The following is a 15,873-nucleotide window of genomic DNA, read 5'->3' as shown; positions in this document are numbered from 1 at the left end:
TCTAGTCTACTCTTGATGCTTTCTATTGAGTTCTTTACAGCAGCGATGTCATTTTTCATTTCTTCTTGGTTCTTCTTCATTTCCTCTTGATTCTTGCTCATATTGTCGAATTTGTCTTCCATTCTTTTCAGCCACCTTATGACCATTTCTCTGAATTCTTTTTCTGGAAGGTTGCTTGCTTCCATTTCGTTTACTTCCTTTTCTGGTGATGCCTGCTTTTCTTTCATATGCGGGCTGTGTCTTTGTCTCCCCATGGTCTCTCTTCTCTGGGTGTCTGGTTATGTAGTTCTCTCTCTCCTGCGTCGATTTAAAGGCACAAAATACAGCACTACCAGGTACAACACACAAGGCACTGAACAGAAATGTATTCACGATATTAATAACCTCCAATAAAGGTGACCACCAGAGAAAGGCAAATTAGGGGATAGTAGAGAAAGAAGAAGAGGAAAAAGAAATAAAGAAGAAGAAGAAGAAAAAAGGGTGTCAAAATGAAATTGGGAAAAGGGAAAAAAAGAAGAAAAAAAGTAAGAGAGACAAGAAAGAGACTAAGAGAGAAAGGGAAACAGACTATATATATTGGGGATAAAACTCCAATAGAACAATCACTTATCCCAGCAAATGCCAGCAACAAGTACCTGGGGATTAATACAAACTACAACACCAACTAATATTGAGTGAGGCAAGGGAAAACAGAAGCACTAAACAAACAAAAAAATAAACAAAAGAAGAATAAGCAAAACAATCTCACAAAAAAGCATAAAAATTCGATATAATCTACATTCAAGCGAACAACAACAAAAGGACAGAGAGAAAAACAATTTTTTGGATAGTTAAGACAGCGAAGAGAGAGGTGTGTATGGACTTGGAGCAGGGGATTGGAGATTAGATATATAAGTAGTGTGAGATTTTAAAAGGGGGTAAACAGAAAGAATAGGGAAAATCTAAAGCAGGAAAGGGGTAAGATAAACAGGACACTGAAAAGGGAAAAGTGAGGAAGAGAGTGATGGCATAAAGGTAGATTTGAGATAGAGTAAAATGATGCTAAAGGAAAGATAAAAATAGAATGTAGAACATTAATCCCAAAACAAAATGAAGAGAAAATAAAATGACACTTAAAAAAAAAAAAAGATAAAATAGCAGTAGTAATAATACGGATTGAAAATAAAAATGTAATAATTAATAAGGTAAAATCAAGTGAGGAAAAAAATTAGTTTCTTGAGTAAAAGATGCAAAAAATGAAAATAAAAAAATAAAAAATAAAAATAAAATGTGGAGTAGTGAAGGTCATTCACTTCCTCTGTTGTTCTGTTTGGCACGCCTGTTTCTCAGTCCGGACAGTATTGCAGTTCCCTGCGTTCCACTGCTCTTCAGTGATGTAAGCCAGTCCTGATTTTAAGCAGGCGGTGTGTCTTAATTCGTATTCCTTTATTTTTGATTACACAAGAGTCAATTTGTGATTCAGCCCCTGGGTGGCAGTGTTTCTGGATTGACTTCCGGGTTTATCTATGGCCTCTCTAGGGAGTGTTAGAGCCTTCTTTCCCTGTGGCACTCACTACCGGTTTGTGGGAGTGGGCTGCCTCAGAGCTGGCTCTCCGATGGTCACTCCCCGCTCCGATCCCCAGGTTCCAGAAAAACAACTTTCCCCTGCAGTCTCCCAGGGTGTCCCCAACTGGGTGAACCTATGAATTGGGCTTAGTAATCAGAAGCAAGAATTTCAAGAGGAAAAAGCCCAAGTGTGCGCACTCCGTGGCTGCGCGTAAGTCTAGCACACCCCTGAAATTCTTAGGGTGTCCCTGCACTTCAGATCAAAATGGGTTGCTTTTTAGAGAGCCCTTCTGTTAGCAGCTCTGAGGACCCCCTTCCACATTCACAGATCACGCCAGCCCCAGCAGCCACCGATTTTTCTAGGCACAGACTTCCCTGGTCCTCCAGCTCCCGCAAAACGTGCGTTCCTCTCTCGCGCTGGGACCAGAGACCTCACCTTATCCTAGGCGAAATCTGACCTTTCCGTGGTGGAGTGTAGAGCTCCTCTGAACCCGTGTGTTTGCGCCAATTGGGGAGCGTTGTTCTGGGGCTTGCAGCTGTTCCGTGGGTGCCGCAGTTGTGGATTCTCAGGCTTCTGATAAGCTCCACTTTCAGGTTCCAGGTGGCGGCGACTCCGCGTCCAAGCCCGCAGCTCCGGGAGGGGACCCAGCCGCAGTGGGAGCTGCCAGGTCAGGGGAACCCCGTCTAGCAGTCTCCCACCTTCTTCTGGAGTTCAGCTGTCCCCCAACTTGCCAACAAACACTCCTAGTGCGACCCTCAGCTGTTCTTTCTTTCTGCTCCGGGACAAGGCTCGGAACACGTCTGTCTATTCCGCCGCCATTTTTCCGCGTTCAAAAGTAATAGTTTTAAGATTAAATGAAATTCTGCTCAGGTTCCAGATTTTCATTCCACCTGTGAGAAGCATTAGTTGTGCACATATTGTCTACTTGGCAGCACGTAATGTGCCCTGGACACAGTGTCCTGGGGGTAAAGGTTGCAATGTCCCATCACGAAGGCTCTACTAGGGTTGTACTCACTGTTCCAGGCCATCAGGAGGGAGACAAGAATTCTGCTACAGGAATTTGTTGAGAGCTTAACAAGTAGCAAATAAATGGGTCTTTTCCTTCCTCTTTGTTTTTTGAGCAAATAATACATTTACATGGTTCAAAGTAAAAAACTTATATTAGAGCACTCAAGAAGTCTTTTCTGTTCCTTTCTCCAAGCCAGTCAATTTCTATCCCCAGAATATCAATGGGCACATATTTTCTAATATACTTCTATGGACATTCTATGCATAATAAGCATTCACACGCACTTCATCTTTTTAAAATGAAAACGTTTTACAACTTGCTTTTGTCACATAATAAAATATCTTAAAAATATGTTTATATCAATATATAAAGTCAACAACGTTTTTTAAGGATGAATAGTTTCCACTGTGTACTATATGCTTCACAATTTAACCAGTTTACTCTCGTGTGTATGTTACCATATTTTGCTATTACAAAAAAGACAGGAGGAATAAGTTTGTAAGTCCATCATTTCTTGTTTGAGGATAGGATAAATTATTAGAATTAAAATTATGAAACAAATGTTATGTAAATTTTGATAGATAGTTCTAAATTGCACTCTACCAAGGCAGTATCAATTTTACACTTATCAGGAATTTATAAGTGTCTATTCCCCAAAACCCTCACAACAGTTTTTCCATTAGAATTTTTGTTTTATCAGAGTTTATAGGTAAAAAATGTTATCTCATAATTTTATTTTGCACTTTCTTATTTTATTGGGTATTTTCTTATTGATTTGCATAATTTTTATGTATTAGAAACATGTCTTTATTTGTGTCATTAGTTGCAAGTGTTTTCCGAGTTTACCATTTGTCCTTTATTCTTACTTGTGGTGTCTTTTTTTTTCTTTTTATTGCCTTGCAATTTATTTTATTTAATGTAGCTGAAATTACCAATCTATACCTCTAGAACTTTCAGGTGAAGTAACACATAAGAAATACTTTCTCAGATCTAGACCTTCAATTCCAGCGCTGAAGTCATAGTAAATGAATTACTTAAGACATTTTAATGAATAGAAAATACAACAAAAATCCATTGACTAAGTATCTAATGCATCAGCCATGAGAGGCTGTAGAACATACATTGAAGGGAAAGGTTAAGATTTTCAAGAATTAGTCCTTGTGGGCTATACTCCCAAAAGGTTCCTTGGAAACCAGCTACATCTGAGTGCTTAAATTGGTCAATCTGCATCCACACCACAAGGCTTGGACCCCTGAACCCTGATGACATAAAAGAAAGGTTCCCCCACTCATGAAAGGTGAGATAAAGAAACAGAAATGGAGGTCAAGGTTCCATATTTATCGTATTTGAGAAGAGAGGCAGTGCTTTTTTCAATCATACAAACTCCACTGCCAGTGCCAGGACCACTAAACTGGGTGTAATTCTGGCCTTGCTGGATCGCAGGGCATACTACATAATACAATAAGCAAAGAGAGAATTGTGCTCATATTGCTGCTGCTGTCTTCATGAATTTCCCCATGAAATGTACTCTGTGGGCTGGGATGTGTGCTGCCAGGTTATCCGCCCTTGTTTGCTCAACAGTCATAAGAGTGGAAGCTTTAAAGTGAATCTAGCAGGTTGGAATCCTGGCTCTGTGGTTTCCTACCTTTACAACCTCGAGAAAGTTACTTAGCCTCTCTGTGTCTCCGTTTCTTCATCTTTAAACTGGGTTCATAATAGTAACCAACCTCACAGCCCTGAGTGATGATTAAATAAGAAAATCCATGTAAAGTAATTTAACTATTGTCTAGAATATATTAAATGTTCCATAAACATTAGCTCTTACGAAGATGTTATTTTGGTATGCATAATCTGCTGGCAGAATCAGATAAGAAAAATAATTAAAATACAATGTAAAAAGTGCCATGAAGGAGGAACAGCTTAATCATTATGGGAACAGAAAGTAGGTTTGGGTTTTTAGCAGCCTGGCTTTCTTATTTAAGAAAGAGGAAATTTATGTTTTAACCATAGTGTGCTAAATGTCTTTTTAAAAGAACTTAAAAGATGATAGTCTTGTGGTTTTTAAATTGATTACCTAAAAAGTTTTATCTCTTTCCAATATTTACAATCCCCTTACTTAAATCTGAATTTTAATATATAGCTTTCTTTTTGAGAAATAGTCAATGAATTTATTTAGCATTTATTTTAAAGTTAAAAAATATATAAAGTTAATACACTTTTGGTACTATGAGTAAAAGCAAGTGCTTTTCAGTTTAGAACAGAAGTTTATTTTTCATGGTTTATCAAAGCAGAGTTGGAACAGCAGCTATAGCTACTATGCCAACAAGTTTTGTAAGTTTCATGAGCATAAATAAATTTATTTGTTGTCACAGATTTTAAACAACTAAATGCTGTGGTAATGGAACAAAGCTGAAGACTCTTCAGAATAAATTGTAAACAACTATTTGGCCTATAAAGAGGCATTGAAGGGAAACTTTCCAATACAGTGATGCTATTTTCCTGCCTTCCATTTAAGCCAGGAAAGAATAACTAGCTCCAGGAATGTTAAAGAAGGTATAGTCTGGAACAGGGGGATCATGCAAGGACATCTGGCACCTATGTGTGCTTTATCCAAGTGGACTAAAATTCAAAATAGCATTTATTATAAAAAAGAAAAATTCTGGAAAGTTTTCTGACATACCATTTCATATTATATTAATGGGTTCTGCTTGCCTTCTTCATTTAAATTAAACAAATACTTAGATGGATGAATCTTTGAAAAAAGTAAGTAACAGAAACAAACTTCTCTTTGGATGTGAAGACATAGTTTGCTGCACCAAAGAATCACTTTGCTGACTGTGTGACAGAAACAGGAAGAGCTTTTCTAGCCAATCTGGCCCAGAAGAAATAAGGCAGGACTTCAGTAAGCATAAGAGGTTTTATTAAATCTGGGACCCTAACTGAGTAAGAAGGAAAATAACTGGTTCTCTTCTTTCTGTGTGTGTGTGTGTGTGTGTGTGTGTGTGTGCGCGCATACACACACGCACATACACACACGCATGTGCACACACAAATTCCTTTCTGCTTTGGGCTCAGAGTTACATCTTGGACAGTAGTCTATATCTGAACATACATGAGTAGAATCTCATATGAGAATCCACCCAACCAATGATATAAAACAAAACAAGTCTCAATGATAGATACTGAGTCATATGCTTCAAACACTGAATTGGGAGATGAATATCATTCCACCTTTTTTATTTTCATTTTAGTATAAACTGTGTATGTTCAAACTTAAATTTCCAGCAGAACAAGCCTTTTAGGATAAGATTTTAGTTAAGAAGACATCCAAATGAACAAGCAGAAGAATGTTCTTCTTTTTACTAGTAAATAGAGAGCAAAGATGTCTCACCTCAAAAGCATTAGCTGCAGGTGAATGAAGAGGGACAATGACATGAAGGTCTAAAAACGCCAAATTGCATTTAATGTTTATGCTCTTGGTCTTTGAATGGCAAACAGAGCAAAATAAAATTATGATAAAAATGAAAAAAAAAGTCAGATGAAGGAAAAATTCCTGTGATGAAGATCACTGGCTTCTTTCCAAATACAATTTTAACTATGTCCACAAATTTCACCTTCTTTTTGGACATTCAACCCAAGTCAAAGAAATTAACATTATGCACACCACTCCCAACTAATCAACACATATTTTTTGGAGCCTACAAAACATCATGAACAATTCCAGGAAACAGCATTTTGTTTTTGTCCTTAAGGAACTTAAGTGTTGGAATGAGATGGTCAACAAACAAAATATATCAATAACACAATTTTAAAAAGTTAATAAGCTAACTTTGCAGTTTATTATTAATGCTACAACAATTTCCTCAATCACTCAGATACAAAACACTGGAATGACCTTTCCTATTTCTGAACAGACTTAGTAAATTAAAGATAGAAAAAAATTCTTTAGAGAATTTCATTGCCATATAAACAGAAATATGATATGTGCTATAATAGAAACAGGAACAGCATCATTTTAAAATAAATTTTCTAAAACTACTATATTTTATATTAACATTTTAATCCACATAAGAAACTAAAATACATTACATTTGACAGTTTGTCAAAAGTTACTGTTATGGTTGTATTTTTATTTGGAGCAAACACTGAATTTATGTCAACATCTTTACATTGACACTATATAAATTACACATAAACTGATTATAATTTAAAACCAGTCACTGGGTGAAGCAGTAGTTTACAGTCTTTACAGATAGATTATACTACCAATTACATTAAATAATTTTACATAAGGAAATGCCACCTTATCTTTTACATAGAAGAATAATATTACCCAAAGAAAATTGATAATGTTGTCACTTTTAAGACCTATCTAAATAAATATGACTTATACAAAAACTAAAGACTTCATAAATCCTTTAGTTTTCAAATTCTAATTACCAATTCTTCCAATTCTGCTATTCCCCTCCAATCCCAAATATTAAGTCACATAATTCTTTCTGGGCAGTGGTTAAATGGATTTGGCTGCCTGGGCAGGAAGCAAGGAAAGGGATAGCTGGATTCAGGGCTCTGGGTGGTGCCTCCATTACATCAATAGCCCCCTTTCCTAAAGAACATAGACAAGTGCGAATACAGAGTTGCACTGTCTTTCTCCAAACTCTGTCTTGGCTCTGTATGTTGTTTTGATGAAAAGTGATGTAGAAAAGGCTCATTCTATTTTCAACTAAGAAGAAATATACATTGTTTGATGATTAATGGAAATGTCAAAACCATTTAAATCAGTCATTGGCTATGCCTTCTCACCTATAATCATACACACTCTTTGTTCCTAAATCTACCATCCTTGAATCTTGTTCAGATATTATTCCAGAAGTACAAAGTAAAGGGGGTAACAAAAGCTTGAATGACAGAATCAACCCCAAAAATGTCAGGAAAGGAAGTGTAAAAAGTAGTAAGGATGCAGCAGCAGCACCACCCAGGCTTTTTGTAGATTCCTAACCCTGGTTTAATTCCTGCGCTAACACAGATAATTTTCTCATTTTCCAAATATTTTTCTTACCCTTTCCAATATAGGCAGACTTTGATTATCTACATTGCATTTAAGTAGCATAAACTAGTTGAACATTCATGCTGTCAGTTACAGAGAGAATTTATTTGGTCTTTAAAATAATTAACCACATTTTATTATCTTCTCTTTTGGGTGAGCATGAACTTAAGTTTAATAATGTAAAAATTGGTGAGGATTATTTTGGAGCTAACTATAAATGAACTGAAGCAAACAGGAAATACAGGATGATACATGTCCCTTGGACTCAGAGAGCATGTGCACCCACTCCATCTCCTGTCTAGTGAAATAGTTCCTGTTCCTGTTTGCCTTCTTTAATTAAACTCTAGATTTTACCTTTTCCCATTTTTTCTTCTACAGAGAGGAACACAACTTTTTATAACCAAGCAACAAAAAATAAACAGAAATATTGCCTTTTGAAAGGAAAAGAACAAAAGAATTATATATACCAGAAGGTTATTTTAATTATTGAAGGTAAGGGGGTCTAAATGAACTTGTGACCATTTTTTTCACAGGAAGTAATTACATGCTTGATACTTTTAGTCTCCGGAACTCAGAAAATGCTTCCAGTTATAATCATAGTAGGCAATATGGAATAAATTGAAAATACTGAATTTCCCATATACATTTTTCCACCTCAGTTAAGCCAAGATTGGCAAAAACAAATTTTTAGAATAAAATTTTCTAAACTTTGAGGAGATAAGAATGCTTACATCACACACAAAAAAATGAGAATAGATATACTGTATTATTTTTAGAAAACTACCTTGGTTGAAATAAATTGATTTAGGTAACATAATAATTGAAAAGATAAACATTATACTTCAACACTAATAGAAACGTAACAATTATTCCAAATATCCATGTTCATTAAACTTCAACACACTTAAAAGCTTCTTGAATTTTATAATGATGAAGCTCTGGATGACAAATATAAGAAGTTAATTTATTTTATTTGAGGAATGCTGATGGAATTTGTATTTCAATATTATAATCTAAAACTCATATTCTGGAGAATTATTATTATTTTAAAAATATTTTTGCCCTAGCTGGTTTGGCTTGATCTATAGAGCATAAGCCTTCAGACTTAAGGGTCCCAGGTTCGATTCGTCAAGGGCACATGCCCAGGTTGTGGGCCCAATCCCCAATGTGGGCCTGATCCCCAATGGGGGGCATGCAGGAGGCGGCTGTTCAATGATTCTCTCTCATCATTGATGTTTCTATCTCTCTCCCTCTCCTTCCTCTCTGAAATCAACAAAAATATATTTTAAATAATATTTTTGAGCATGTATTGGGGGTTGAGGGCAGCAGGGGAGAGGTCAATGGGGGGAAAAGGAGACTTATGTAATATAGTAAACAATAAAGAATTTAAATTTAAAAAAGAAAGTAATTTGATTTTTCTCATCATAAGAAGGTGATAAATACAGCCCAGTTGCTATCCTTAAGATCTCTCAGTCTAGCTTATCTTATGTGGTGAGAAATACTCCTTTTAAAAAAGGAATTGTGAACTATCAATCATAATGCTTTAAACAGTTATCAAATTTGTCTCTGTAATCAAATAACTATGAACTGTATAAGAAGTCAATATCATCAGCAGTATTGAAGTGAGGCAAAATAAGTATTATCTTTTAAGGTGATTTTTGTATTATTTCTCAGTCATACATTTTCTGACATTACTCATACTTTCAGTATTAAAATATGTTTTTTCTATGTGGTTTATGCAATACATTGAGCTTTTATTATTAAAAAAAAATGTTTTTTTTTGAGTAAGCTGTTCTTTCACAGAATGCCTGTTTTGGTAATTTCCAAATCCTCCCTGAGTCAATTATGCTTGTTTTTCAGCTTGGTGGGCAGTCAAGCAATAATATTCAATATAAAAATTAGAATATTTATTATAAAATGTATGACAGAGTATGAACATCATATGAATCATTTTACACATGACACTATATTTCACTTATACTTCTCTTTACCCAACTTTAATGTTTTATATAATTTTGTAAGTAAAATGGTAAAAATTCATTAAGGAAAAATTCTAAGTGGCTGGATTACATTCTCATTACAAAATAAAAACTGGGATACTACACCAGATGCAAAATGCTCATTGGTTTTTCCCAAATCAAACCCATTAAATATACAAACCAATACAAAACTACTCTAAGGTTATGACACCACTTTCATATCAAATTAAAGAATTATAATTATGATAAAGTTCTTCAAAATTAAAAACGAAGGTATATTTTGGGGATTCAGAGTCATCAATTATATATATAGAGACACTAAAATGTAGAGACACTCACCTTCACACTTCTGAGTAGTTTCACTCTGCTTGTGACCAGCTGGGCATTTGCATTCAAAAGAGCCTACTGTATTGATGCAGTTTCCTCCCTGACATATCCCAGGAATAGCTTGGCACTCATCAACATCTGCAAAAAAAAAAAGCATTTTAAACATAGATACCACTGATTTTGAGACTATCTTTTTAATGTATAGTAAAACTTCAGTTTTTCTCAAGAGAATGGTGTGAGGTGAGTCAGTACCCCTTTGTATGCATATTTTTAAATGACTTTAAAGTATATGTGTATGTTATAGATTTCATTTTGTTTCCTGATTTTTTTGTTTTGAAATTTTATTTTAAAAATCCTTCCATGTTATTATGTGGACAACAAATCTCTTGCTTTGATGTGTTGCAGAATACTTCTGAGTGTGTTCACTCTCCTGGGGATGGGCACTCAGTATGTACCTCCAACTTCTCACCACCTCAGTAAATAATACAATGAATGGGTTCCTATTATGTCTCTTTATGGAGTTGAGTGAACGTGGACTTTAAGAACTCAAATGATTCTTTATCCTTTTGCTGTAGACCCAGAACAGAATTACTAGATAACAGGGTATATATACAACCAATCTATAATAATAAAAGCGTAATATGCTAATTAGACCGGACATCCTCCCAGACGTCCTTCCGTCCTTCTGGATGAAGCTGGGGCTGTGAGGGAAGCCCAGGTCCCAGGTACCTGCCGCAGCTGGAGGGAAGCCTGGGTCCCGGGTGCCAGAGGGAAGCCAGTGCCGGCAGCCAGGGGAAGGAAGGCCTACTCTTGCACGAATTTCGTGCATCGGGCCTCTAGTATGAATAAATAATACCCAATGGTCAGAAAGCCCAACAGTAGTCTTAATACCACCAGCAATCTACACACTTATGAGTAGTCCACACACCTCTACTGTTCATGAGGATTCTTTATTTTCTGTTCCTTGCTATCACATGATATAATTATCCAATATCCTAATTTTCTTTGGCCTAATAATTGTAAAGGGATATTAATGATCAATTTAGTTTTAATATACCTAAATATTAATTTCTATGTTTGTAATCTTTCAGATTTCCTCATCTGAAAGTTGTCTGTTTATCCCCTAAGCATTGCTATATTGAGGTTGTTGTATTGTTTTTGTAAATTTAAAACCTTTTCTGTTTTAGACATGGTAATTATCTTCCTGATCCTCTAAGCTATTAATTTTATTCATTTAGGAACAGATATCCTTAATGTTGACAAAATTAAATTCTAGAAACTATAATAAAGATTTTCAGACAAATGAAAACTGAGAATCTACAAAAAATGTTAAAGGAAGTTCTTCAGGAAAAAAAAAATGAGATGGAAATTATGGTCTACACAAAAAATGAAAGGCAATAGAAATTATAAATATTTTGATAAATATAAAAGACATATTTCTCAGTTTTAAATAATCTTAAAGATAACTGGTTGTTGAAAATAACAGCAATAATAACAATACTGTATTCTGGAAGTTATAAAATACATAGAAGTATAAAGTTCAACCATAATAGCATAGAGGATTGAAGCGGAAAATGGAAGATTACATCAATTATTAAATTATAAGTGAAGTGGCATAATATTTGAAAACAGACTGTATTAAGTTAAATAAGAAATGAGAAACAAATTACAATATGAACAATGAGGCAGAGGCAGAGTTAATAATTCAATTTTGGAGATAAAATGAAATACTAAAATATACCCAGAGGTAGGAAAAGAGAAAAAGAAATAAAGAACAGGAGGAATAAAAATACAAGAAATAGTAAGATGTAGATTTAAACCCAATAATATTGATATTACATGTAAGGTAAGTGGTATAAAAAATCGAATTAAAAAGGCTGAGATTATCAAATTTAATTTAAAAAGGCAAGAAAGGAAACCCACTTTGACAGAGATAGCTTAAAAAGTAAAAGGGTGACAAGACTGTATCATGTTCATTAATGAAAAGAAAGCTGGAATGACTATGTTAACATTATACAAAGTGTTCATCAGAGTAAGAAATATTACCATGAATAAAGATGGATATTTCAGGATGACAAAGGGCTCAGTTCATTAGAGGACATAATAATGTGAAATGTGTATGCACAAACAACAAACTGTTAAACACCCAGAACAAAAAGTGACAGGACTGAAAAGAAAAAATAGACAAATCCACAATTACAATTGTAAATTTCCACATCAGTCTCTTAGGAACAAATATAATAAGTGGATTAATAGAATAAGTAGACTAAAAATCAGCAAGGATATATAAGATCTGAACTATACTTTCAACCAACTTGTCCTAATTTACATTTATAGAACAGTCCACCCAACTTTAGAAGAATACACATTATTTCAAGAACACACAGATATTTACCAAGATAGACTATATTTTGAAGCCATGTAAAAAGACTCATCTATATATATAAAAGCCTAGGCCAGTGGTTGGCAAACTGCAGCTCGCGAGCTTCATGTGGCTTGCAAGCTGCAGTTTGCTGACCACTGGCCTAGGTGACTGAATGACTGAATGACCAGTCGACTAGTTGCTATGATGCACATAGACCACCAGGGGGAAGACACTCAATGCAGAAGCTGCCCACTGGTGGTCAGTGCGCTCCCACAGTGGGAGCGCCGCTCAGCTTACCTTTGGGCACCAGATGCCACAGGGCTCATGGCTGGCAAGCGCTGCTGCAGCAGCGTGAGCCTCTCCTGCCTCCACAGCACTACTACCGAATGGTGGTGGCGGAAGGTGCAGTGGGGCCCGGATGAGCGGGAATGGCGTGGCACCCGGCCAGGGCTTGGGCTCTTCCGAGGCCACCTGCCGCTTCACGCACTACATCCCTTGGGGATGTCAGACTGCTGGTTTTGGCCTGAAACTGGGGATTGGGCTGAAACTTGCAGTCCAACATTCCCCGAGGTGTCCCAGATTGCTAGAGGGTGCAGACCAGACTGAGGGACCTCACTGGGGCCTCTAGTTTAATATAAAAGGATTAAAATCACCCAAACTATGTTCTCTAAACACAACAGAGTTAAACAAGAAATTAGTAACAGAAAATATCTGGGACATGCACAAATATGTGGAATTTAAACAATATATTTTGAAATGATCCATGGGTCAAAGAAGAAATCACATAAAAAATCAGAAACATTTTTAATTAAATAAAAATGAAAGCACTAGATATCAAAATTTATGGGATGCAGGTAAAGTGGTATGTAGAAATAGATACATAGCATTAAAATGCTTATTTTTTCAAAAAGAGAAAGGTCTAAAATTGGTGATCTAAGTTTTTATATAAAGCAATTTTAAAAAGAGCAAATTAAACCTAAAGTAAACAAAAGCAAAAAATAAAAGAGCTGTAAAACAACAAAGATAATAACTACAAAACCTGGTTATCTGTAAAGAAGTAAAACTGATAGATCTCTGTCAAGACTGATCAAGATAAAGAAGACAGAGAACAATGAATGATCAGTATCAGGAATAAGAGTGGGTGTATCACTACAAATTCTGTAGAGATTAAAAAGAAATAGTATTGACAGCTAACTATATGGCATTAAATTCACCAGTTAAGACAAGATGTACAAATTCCTTAAAAATCAGAATATTAAGGCTTACTAGAGAACAAACATGAGTAAATCTATGCCTATTAAAGTAATTTAATCCATACTTTAAAATCTTTGCACAAAGAAAATTTCAGACCTACTTGGCTTTACTGTTGAACCCTTTCAAACATTTCAGAAGAAACAATAGTGATTATATACAAATTCTTACAGAAAAGAAGAGAAGAGGGGACATTGCCTTAATCATTTTATTAAGCTAACATCACCCTGACACCAAAGTCAGACAAATATATTATCTGAAAGAAAACAATAGAATAATGTATTTTTGGAATAGGCACACAAAAATTCTTAGCAAGTCAACTTTATCCTCTATAATAAAAGCCTAATATGCAAATCAACTGAACGGTGGAATGACTGGTGGAACAACCGGTCACTATGATGCACACTGACCACCAAGGGGCAGACACTCAATGCAGGAGCTGCCCCCAGCCCACAGGCCCCAGGCCAGCCAAGGTAGGTGCCAGCAGGGGCCCCCTAATCGCCCTACTAATCACCCCGCAGATGGAGGTGACTGGCAGTGATGGTGGGGGGCGGGGGTGGCTGGCAAGAGGGCTGGCACCACCCCCCATTCGACTCACTGGTCACCTTCCAGGAGGTGACCAGCGGTGGTGGCAGGGGGCGGGACCAGTGAGTAGGTGGCACCAGGCCAGCCAAGGCAGGTGCCAGCGGGAGCCTCCGATGGCCCTGCCAGTTGCCCCACACATTGGCCCTGATCGCCAGCCAGGCCTAGGGACCCTATCCAGTGCACAAATTTTGTGCACTGGGCCGCTAGTTAATATATAAAAATGTTAGCCCATGCCCACTGCAGCCTCACGGTCCACAGTTCCTTTCAAGGTGCACAAATTTGTTCACTGGGCCCTTAGTCTGTCAATAAAACTGATTACAACAGCCCAAAACATTTTTATACTGAAATTACAGTAGATGTCTTTTTAAATTTTTTACTAAATTTATTGGGGTGAGCCCTGGCTGGTTTTCCTCAGTGGTTAGAGCGTTGGCCTGCAGACTGAAGGGTCACGAGTTCAATTCCATGACCAAGTGGGGTTATCCCAAGAATTTAAGGTTGTTTCAACATTCAAACATCAATCAGTTTAATTCATCATATTAACAGATTAAGGAAGAGAAAAGATGATTATTTTGTAGATGTGAAAAAATCAAGTGACAGAATTCACCACTTATTCATCATTTAAAAAATCTCAGTAAACGGAGAATAAAAGGGAACTTACTCAACTTGATAAAGAGCATGGGCCAAACAATTACAGCTAACATACTATTGGGGGGTGGGGAAAAATCCTTTTATTTAGAGTTTTTTAATCTATCATTTTATATCTATGTAAATTTGCCTTATTTTCTCTCTGTGTAAACGATAATCTCTAATTCAGTGTACTGTCATGATAAACACTGCACGAAAAATATAACATATACGCATATGTAAATTTGCATTATTCAAATTAAAAGGCTAACATACATTTATTAATATATCTTTAATTACAAATAACATGCTCATTGTAATAAATGTTAAGGATACAAAAATAGAAAATTAAAGATATAACCATTAAAATAAGTTAGCTGTCTATTCTTTCACTCTTACACACTCAGAGTGGTGGTCTGTTTAACACAAATAAGATCATACTCTATGTGTTGTTCTACATCTTGCCTTTTTCATTGAAAAAAGATTTTGTGGGTACATCTCTATGTCAGTATATACTGATTTACCCTATTATTTTGTGATAAGCCCACAAGTTTGGTGTATGTTAGTTTGTAAAAGAGAATTCAAGCCTACAAAAGAGCCTAGTATCCGTATTATTTACTTGCTTTAGCTAACTATATATATATATAAAATCCTAATATGCAAATAGACTGAACGGCAGAACAACCAACCAAACAACTGGTTGCTATGACGTGTGCTGAACACCAAGAAGCGCACGCAGAACACGGCAGGCGTCGGCAGCAGGTGTCAGAGCATGGAACATGGCGGGCATAGGCCAAGGTGGTTATGGTGGAGCAGGTAAGTGGGGGCACCAGACCAAGGTGGGGCACTGGTTGCTGTCATCAGGGCAAGCCTCTGGTGGTTACTGAAAATTCTTTGCTCCCACGCGCCGCAGTCTTGCCTGCCGCAGTCCCGTCTGGCGCTCACACCTGCTGCTGGTGCTGCCCCCACTCGCACCTGCTGCCAGTGCCTGGCGACGGTCCAGATTGCTTGGTGATGTCAGCGGATGCGAATGGTGGCTGCTGGCCCAAATTGTTCCATTGGGGCAGCAGCCACTGCTCGCACCCACTGACGGTGCCAACCCCACTCACACCCACTGCTGGCGCTAGCCCTAATCACTCC

General features: G+C 36.6%; 1 protein-coding gene across 1 annotated transcript in view; it reads right to left on the bottom strand.

Moving 5' to 3' along the window:
- Positions 1–15,873, bottom strand: part of FBN2 (fibrillin 2) — a gene marked incomplete at both ends in the record, with an annotated part of 272,359 nt that overhangs the window by 163,539 nt on the left and 92,947 nt on the right. The window contains one exon of the mRNA XM_080678695.1: positions 9,921–10,046. Coding sequence (XP_080534821.1) covers positions 9,921–10,046 — 126 coding nt within the window. The remainder of the gene's footprint in view (positions 1–9,920; positions 10,047–15,873) is intronic.

The sequence above is a fragment of the Plecotus auritus genome (assembly GCF_963455305.1).
Source record: "Plecotus auritus genome assembly, chromosome: 7".
In the NCBI taxonomy this organism is placed as follows: Eukaryota; Metazoa; Chordata; class Mammalia; order Chiroptera; family Vespertilionidae; genus Plecotus; species Plecotus auritus.
Note: the sequence above shows the minus strand (reverse complement) of the source record. Positions and strands in the feature narration are given on the sequence as shown.